This window comes from Neopelma chrysocephalum, unplaced genomic scaffold (genome assembly GCF_003984885.1).
Source record: "Neopelma chrysocephalum unplaced genomic scaffold, ASM398488v2 Primary Assembly neopelma1_132, whole genome shotgun sequence".
In the NCBI taxonomy this organism is placed as follows: domain Eukaryota; kingdom Metazoa; phylum Chordata; class Aves; order Passeriformes; family Pipridae; genus Neopelma; species Neopelma chrysocephalum.
In genome coordinates, this window is record NW_020897794.1 from 2,534,712 (window position 1) to 2,542,535 (window position 7,824).

General features: G+C 46.9%; 2 protein-coding genes across 2 annotated transcripts; one reads left to right on the forward strand and one right to left on the reverse strand.

Moving 5' to 3' along the window:
• Window positions 1–2,591: 2,591 nt before the first annotated feature.
• On the forward strand, window positions 2,592–4,817 carry MED31 (mediator complex subunit 31). The gene is made up of 4 exons (XM_027698697.1): window positions 2,592–2,682; window positions 2,956–3,033; window positions 3,616–3,712; window positions 4,442–4,817. Exons 1-4 carry the CDS (start codon window positions 2,604–2,606, stop codon window positions 4,632–4,634), a joined length of 447 nt encoding a protein of 148 aa, XP_027554498.1. The 5' UTR covers window positions 2,592–2,603; the 3' UTR covers window positions 4,635–4,817.
• A 673-nt stretch (window positions 4,818–5,490) lies between these two features.
• TXNDC17 (thioredoxin domain containing 17) lies at window positions 5,491–7,712 on the reverse strand. Its single transcript, XM_027698698.1, has 4 exons — window positions 7,522–7,712; window positions 6,734–6,815; window positions 6,385–6,460; window positions 5,491–5,761 (listed from the first exon to the last, which is right to left on the reverse strand). The coding sequence occupies exons 1-4, from the start codon at window positions 7,661–7,663 to the stop codon at window positions 5,693–5,695; spliced, it is 369 nt and encodes a 122-aa protein (XP_027554499.1). The 5' UTR covers window positions 7,664–7,712; the 3' UTR covers window positions 5,491–5,692.
• Window positions 7,713–7,824: the final 112 nt, after the last annotated feature.

Below are 7,824 nucleotides of genomic sequence, written 5' to 3' on the forward strand. Positions count from 1 at the left end.
AGACTTTGTACTGGCTTGTTATAAATATAACATAATGCATACCCTGTTCTCTGTTACTTAACCATATTTGAAGCAGGAGACTCTCCAGTCTGCAGGAGTCTGTCTTGCCTTCTATGGGTAAAATCCTGTCACATGTTGTCCGTGTCAATACCAGTTTGTATTCTATTCCAAAGCAGTGGGTATGTGGGTGAACAAAAGGGGATGTCTTGGGTTTCACACACTGAGTGTAAAGCACTTCACTGTTTCATCCCACTTGATCAATTTTCAGTGACAAAATTGCTGGACTTCCTTTTCTCTCTGGCGCAAATGCACTGCACTATGGGGTCACAGATAAACCTTTTGCAGCATCTCCCTTTCAAGGTCTAACAACACGTGAGACAACACTTTTGTCTCCTGTGTCTCATGGAGCCTTGGTGCCTTCAAGTCCCAGAAGTGGCTCCATTTAAGGGCTGTGTCTCTGTGCCAGTTCTAATGAGTAAAGTTATACTTGTTGTCATAAACCATCCCCTTTCTGGGCAGGCAACAGCAGCAATGACAGTCTGGTCCCTATGAAAGGAGAAACTGATATCATCCTGGTTACACAATAATATGAAAAATTCCTGGCTCACAGTGATATGTTAACACTTATATCCTGAAAGTTTGACTCACCTGACAGGAAAAAAAAAAAAAATATTTAAAACTTTTCCTTGAGAAAATTCTAGTTAGTATATTACGATCTTTTCAATTTTGTTCTTAGTTTTGATGGACAAAAATTGAGATGTTTGACTTAACTCTGGCAAACCTACATAGTAGTTTATTCATGTGACCAATCCTTTTTTAGGATTCTCTCCTCTGAAGTCGGTCTTGGGAGAGAAATCACATTCCAGAATAGCAATGCAGACACGTGGGATCTATTTGATCTCTGCTTTTAGCCTGAAGTCTGTATTTACTGGGGAGTGACTTGTTATGTTTTGATATAGTAATAGTAGTATTCCACAACCACTAAAATGTCTAAAAAAGCAACCATATTTTATTACAAAAAACTATGCATAGATCCTTTTTAGATGGTTTTTGTAATCCAATTCCCAGGGGAAAAAAATCATACTGCATAAGATAGTATTATAGAAAATTGCTAACTCTGAAGCTGAAAATAGTTCAGCAAATGAAAATAGAAAATAATTTGAAAGTAAAAAGGGAAGAAATGAGACAGGTACATCTGTAGAGATGCCTTCCCACTAATGGAGCATTTGCTTATTAATGATTTTAGTCTGAGACAGTTGTGTTTTAATTAATGAAGAATTAAGTGCAGGGGTTGACACAATCTCCTTGCCTGAGTGTAAAGTCACTATGAAAAAGAAAACAAAGCCCAAAGCTCAAAACTTTGCCCAATATGCAGAAAGAAAATAATAAATCAAAGCAGCTTAGTATTTTAGGGTTGAGTCTTTCCACTACCTTTGCTCTGGAAGTGATCAACAGTGACCGGTCTAGTACAAAGCTAAGATGAATGTTCTGCAAATACAAACACAAGTTCCTCCTCTTTTTATCCTTCCCAGCTTAAGGTTTATCTGGGGAAAAACCAGACCTAGAACATTGACCCCAGAGCCACCTTCTGATGGCTCTGGGACTGACCAGCCTGTGTGGCACACGGACAAAATGCGGCCCTTGTTCCTGTTCAGGAACAGGTGTAGGAACTGCATCCCAGAAGGTTTCTCTGCCTGCCCTGGGTCCCGCTGGCCCCGCAGCGCGGCCGGGACTGGATTTCCCCCTGCACGGCGGGAGCGGCGTCCTGGGGGCAAAGCCAATGATGCAAAACCGAACGCTGGTCGTTTAAAATCGGTTTGTTACCAGTACACTGTTTTGTACCGTGAATTCCGAGTTCTTTGGGGTTTGCCGTGAGCTGCAGCAGAGCACCATGAGAAGGGAGGAATTTGTACAGTGGCATATTCAGTGTGGGGTTTATTTGGACAAAGTGGGATCTCTGAACAGATACGCGATGCCCAGCTGCTGTAACCCGGCAGGAGCTGCTCCCTCATCCGTGGAAGGGACGGGATGCTGCTTGTGCTCAGCTCCCAGTTCCCGAGTGCCTACAGGTTTCTGTGCGATATCGGTACGAGGGAAGTGCTCGTTCCGAGCAGCGTGCGGGGAACTGCGGGCACTCGTGTGTGGGGAAACCCAACACTTAAGGAGCACTTGTCCGTGGGGTGCCGTTCCAGTCCCTGGGGACGGGCGCGGAGCAGAGATGTTGTCAGCGAACGGCTGGGAATGGGAAGGGCCGTTCTCCCGGGCACGGGAAGGGCCGTTCTCCCGGGAATGGGAAGGACCGTTCTCCCGGGAATGGGAAGGACCGTTCTCCCGGGAATGGGAAGGGGTTCTCCCGGGAATGGGAAGGACCGTTCTCCCGGGAATGGGAAGGGGTTCTCCCGGGAATGGGAAGGACCGTTCTCCCGGGAATGGGAAGGGCCGTTCTCCCGGGAATGGGAAGGGGTTCTCCCGGGAATGGGAAGGGGTTCTCCCGGGAATGGGAAGGGCCGCTCTCCCGGGCACGGCCCCCGCAGCGGGACCCGCCCCGACACCGCCGTTGCTGGGCAACCGCCGTTGCTCGGCAACCGCCACGCGCTCCCGGCATGCTCCGCGCCGCGCTAGGGCCTGTGGCGGGGGCGCGCTCGCCGCCATCTTGTGCGCGCGGCCTGGACATGGATGCAGGTGCGGGGCCGGGACGGGGCCGCTGTCGGAGCCTCCCGGGCCCTCGGAGCCTCCCGGGCCCTCGGAGCCTCCCGGGCCCTCGGAGCCTCCCGGCTCTGCCGGGACCGCGCAGGCCGAGCGCTCGCGGCCCGGGAGAGGCCACACGGGCGCTGGGGCCGCTCTGAGCCCGCAGCCCCAGAAGGCCCCGCACGTTGTCCCGGGTGACGCCCTGACCGCGATTACTTTCAAATCTGTTGTGCGGTTCCAATTCTTACTGTTTTTCTCTTGTATCAGATGATACAGGAAATCGACTTCGATTCCAGCTGGAGTTGGAGTTTGTTCAGTGTCTGGCAAATCCAAATTACCTCAACTGTGAGTACTTAAATACCAGGACCCTAAGGTTAATAGAGTTTAATATTACTAGTAATGTTAAACAGGGAGAGAGGGCTAAACAAAGAAAAGGGAGTGGGTCTTTCACAGCATAAAGGTAGTCTGTAAATAATTTGCCTGTTTAACAGGTGGATTTTTTTTAAATGCAAAGTCTTGCTTGTTGAAATGCAAAAAGCATCTATTTGGTGGAGAAAAAATAAGTTCAAGTCTGTTATTAAATAGTAATGTTAGCAGCATTCCTTTATCTGACAACAGAATATTACTACTTTGAATAGTTTCAGGTACTATACTTAACTCCCTGCTAATTTTGATGCTACAGTCAAAAATTTCCTGTTTCAAAAAGCTGTTCCATTGTATGAAAGATACAAACTGTAAGAGAAGTGAGAGTAATTTACTATTTTGTTGACATAAAAATCTTGCTTTTCTCTGTGTTTATTTGTCCAATATAAATTATCAAAATTCAATTGTAATGATAAAGTTTTTACTCTGTGAATAGGTGTTCTTCAAGTGTGCAGATTTTTTTCACCCATCTGTCACTGACAATTCCTTCTCATTTTATTTCAGTTCTTGCACAAAGAGGCTACTTCAAAGACAAAGCTTTTGTAAATTATCTTAAATATTTACTTTATTGGAAAGAACCTGAATATGCAAAATACCTGAAGTAAGTGATAAAATCTCTTAGGTTTCTGTATTTTAATGGTTTGGCATTGACCTCCTGTTACGTACCGTATAGCAGCATGTCAGGATTTGGTTTCTGCCTGTAACCTTACCTTTGGCCTCCCTGCTGGGGTTATATGCAGCGTAGGTTCTCCTCTTTCCACCAGTCCCAATGTAGCAGGAATGGGCAAAATTATAAAACTTGTATCTCACGAGTTGTGTGTGGAGTCTTCCTTTACAGCCGTTATCTGCACTTTCCATTGGTTTAAAGCTGTTGAACATTAGGGTACTACTTCAGTTAGGCCCCATAAGTGCATTTTAAGATTAATTTTGCATTGTTGATGCTTACATGAGAAAAAGAATGACTTTGTGTTTTTGCAAATGTGCAAATTCCTTCAGTTTTTGGGAAAATGTTTTTTGTCATGTTCTTTTAAATGGGCTCTGGAAACAGGTGTTGTAGTTGTTATAGATTTGCTGTATCAAACCGAGCCATTGGGAAGCTCGTCTAAGCAAGCAGGAATGTGCATTTGCAAACTGGACTGGCCTTGTTTCCTGGCCTGATGCTGCAGTTACCAAGTCGGTGTGTGGAATGTGTGCAGGCTGAAGGGGTTTCACACTTGGGTAAAGCACATACATGACAACACTAAAGTAACGACCTTCAGAAGTACTAGAGACTCCAGATTTAGCGTCCCTTGTAAAAAGCTGTATTAATGTGTGTTTATTTTTAATCCAGGTATCCTCAGTGTTTGCATATGTTAGAGCTGCTCCAGTATGAACATTTCCGCAAAGAACTGGTCAATGCTCAGTGTGCCAAATTTATTGATGAGCAACAGATCCTCCACTGGCAGCACTATTCCCGGAAAAGGATGCGCCTCCAGCAGGCACTGGCTGAGCAGCAGCAGCAAAATAACACCTCTGTAAAATGAAAAGCACGTGGAGTAGTCATGATAAGGTGTACTTTGTGTCAGTGAACTATTTACAGGAGAGGAATGAACCCTTGTGTAGGTTTGGCTCTGGATGTGTGTCCCTTTAATTTGGATTTATCAAATGACTGGGGTTGTTTTTGTTTTGTCAGCCTTTAGAGACTAATAAACACCTCATGCAATTTATTATGTAGCATGGACAATTTTGTAAGAGCTTTACTTAGCATTGTTACTGATTTCTCTTGATTTTGAAAACAAAATGGATTTGTTACTTACTGATATAAGTATCTACAAAAAGTATACCTGTAGCTCTGTTCCATTAAACTCAGCTTCCTTGACTCTTGGCCTCTGCCCCTGCAGCAGTGGCTGCTCTTGGCCTCTTTACAGTCCATGTAGTGAGAAAAATATGTGGGGGAAACGTGTGTTGCTGCCTGCAGTATTGGAGAAGCACTTGCTATTTATTCCTTTATGTTTTTTATTGTAAGAATGCAGCTCTTGGCAGCTGCCAGGGTTTTAATTTTCATATTTCAGATTGTATTTGTGGTGCATTCGTGCTGCATTTCCTGTCCTTGTAGGAGCAGGTGCTCCAAGTGTCAGCCATTAACATGTGATCAGTGGCACTGTCAGCCTTCACCTTATGACACTTGGACTGAACAGAGAAGCCATTAAACATCTTTGGCATTGAAAATTTATCTTAACAGCATCAGTAGCTATGTGGTCAGATTTAGGAGGTTCAAGGAGGTTTTTCTGTTTCTCTCCTTCCCCCTTACTCACTATGACAAATGTAACTTGGCAGTTATTGTTCAGTAAGTGCAGGCTGCTCTCAGTCTCTAACATGAGCTCAACTCCTTTGAAAAGAGGCTGTTTACAAACTCAAGTTTATTTGAACATGAAAGATACAGTTTTTTGTTGTAAGGCTTGGACCCAGAATTTAATAACACTTCTCTTGACTAGTCTGAAGTGATTAACCATGAAAGTTTTAACAGAGGTCAATGATTCCTTGAAAGGACACTGCAGTAATTGAGACTACCATCTTCATCAATGATTGGCTAATGAGGGATTTAGTCTTCAGTAAACAACATCCGCACAAGCTCTGCTTTAAAACATTCTTCTTCAACCAGTTTCTGAGGCTGAAAGAGAAGTTGACAAGTTTTAGGGGCAATTCAAAAACGTGTTGTAGCCCAGAGCCATCTGTACACACTAATATCAGCCACACCCAGCAACTGTTGTCCGGGGGAGGGGGGTAAGTGGGGTGAAGCAAGTGAGGTAAGAATAACTGAAACATTCCTCAGGGTTTTCTGACCTTGGAAGAGGCATTTCTAAGAAAGTAATTACTAATTTAAATAACATGTACAAGTTAAACTCGAGCTGCAGTCTGAGTCGAGTGTACTGCACATAACTTGTTTCACTCCTGTGATTCAGTGTTTGGATTTTTCAAAAGCTGAGGAGCTACAAGTGAGGAAGCTTAACAGTATGTAGCTAAGAATTTTCTCAACCCCTCAAGTGCTACAAATCAAGTGTACATATTCACTTTACTGCATGTTTATTAGAGACAACATGACAGAGTGAGCAGAGTGGTTCTCTCTTGAGGACCTGTTTGAGGCAGGAGGACTGCATGGTGGGGGCTGTTCTGAATGTTCTGCTCTCCTTGAACGAGAGGGTTCTTGGAGAACTAATTCATTTACAGCCCTAAGCTCCTGCCATGTCCCCATCTCAACCCCTGTAGATCCAGAACATACATCAAATCACTTACTGTTCCATATTTAAGTAGTGTAGGCACTCCTGTTAGTTTCAGATTCCTCCTGAATTCATTGTTGGGATCCTTCCAGCTGTTCAGAAAGAAGGGGTTAAGCACAGCTTGTAGAGGGGCATTTTGAAGTTAAAATTTCTTCAAAGGGATGATTCAAAGGCCTTTGCCTCATGCCTTCCCAACCCACTTCTCAGAACAAGCATGCAGTTCACATTAGGGATGGTGAAGACCTCAAAAAAGGATTGATTCCTCACAGAAAAGGACAGTTCAGTCAGTTTGTTCAACGGGTTAGTTAACCACCAGTCCACCAATGGCAAAGTTATCCCAGTTGCTGGCATTCAAAGTTACTTACTAGGCTCTATCTCCCACTAGGCAGTAGATGAAAACCGACTCATCAGGCAGGTTATGAAGTTCCTTCCTCACAACTGGTTCAGCTAGAGAATAATTTTTAAAATCTATTAGTACTTAATACTTGTACTGTGTTACAGAATCACATGGATTTACTTGGACCAGCAATGCTGCTAATTAACGTTTGATCTGCTTCAGTTAGGGATCTGTCTTTCATTTCACCTGGCTATCCACAAGCTTTGCAATTTATTCCATGCTCAACGTTGAGGGGACTGGTCTTGGAGTAACGGCCAATTTCTGCACTAACAAGTAAGAAAACCACTCTTTGCGTCCTGCCGATGCAGCAGCACGGCGGGGGGACGGCTCCTTAAGGCAGCTCTACACGTGCAGTTCGGTGCGATGGTTTCTGCCTTCACCTGCTGCTGCCGGACACCGCCGGGGAGGGCATTGCTGCGCCTCGACACGTACAGCAGAGGTGAATTACCTGCCGGACACCGCCGGGGAGGGCATTGCTGCGCCTCGACACGTACAGCAGAGGTGAATTACCTGCCCGTCGCATTGTTGGTTTGCCGGGCCGCGCACCAGCCTTCGAACGGCCCGGGCCGGCCCGTGCTCGCTGTGGGGAACGAACCGGGCACAGCCCGTTCGGTTCGCCAGGGGAAACTGCGGCTGCAGCTTGGCACCGTCACCGGGACAGGGGCTGCTGTGCCCGCCCGGGGTGTTCCGGGAGGGCTCCCGGGGCCGACGCAGCCCGTGCCTCGGGCGAGGGGCGCTCCCCCCCGCGGGCCTCACCCGTCACGCAGTCAGGGCACCAGCTCCTGCCCTCGGCGTCCTTGTCGCCGCAGAAGAGCGCGAAGATGGGCCGGCCGTGGTAACTCTGCGCCGTCCGTACGAACTCGTCGTACCCGCGAACCTCCGTCTCCTCCCAGCCCATGGCGGCGGCAGCTCCGCCCGCCCCGCGCGGCCACCGTAGCTGCGCGCGCTCCCGGCGGCCCCCGCGGCAGCCGCGGGACCGGGTTCGAACGGCGCGCGGCTGGTCCGGCCCGGCCCGCTCTGCCTGCCCTCCTCCGCTCTCCTTTCCTTCCTCCTCCCTGC

Bases quoted from the DNA above. Each gene is read 5' to 3' on its own strand.
- MED31 (XM_027698697.1), top strand. From the start codon at position 2,604: ATGCTCCGCGCCGCGCTAGGGCCTGTGGCGGGGGCGCGCTCGCCGCCA. The intron at 3,034-3,615 runs GTGAGTACTTAA...ATTTTATTTCAG, and splicing joins AAATCCAAATTACCTCAACT to TTCTTGCACAAAGAGGCTAC. The intron at 3,713-4,441 runs GTAAGTGATAAA...TTTTTAATCCAG, and splicing joins GAATATGCAAAATACCTGAA to GTATCCTCAGTGTTTGCATA.
- TXNDC17 (XM_027698698.1), bottom strand. From the start codon at position 7,663: ATGGGCTGGGAGGAGACGGAGGTTCGCGGGTACGACGAGTTCGTACGG. The intron at 6,816-7,521 runs GTGAGGCCCGCG...ATTATTCTCTAG, and splicing joins GTGCCCTGACTGCGTGACGG to CTGAACCAGTTGTGAGGAAG. The intron at 6,461-6,733 runs GTAAGTAACTTT...CTTTCTGAACAG, and splicing joins CTAGTGGGAGATAGAGCCTA to CTGGAAGGATCCCAACAATG.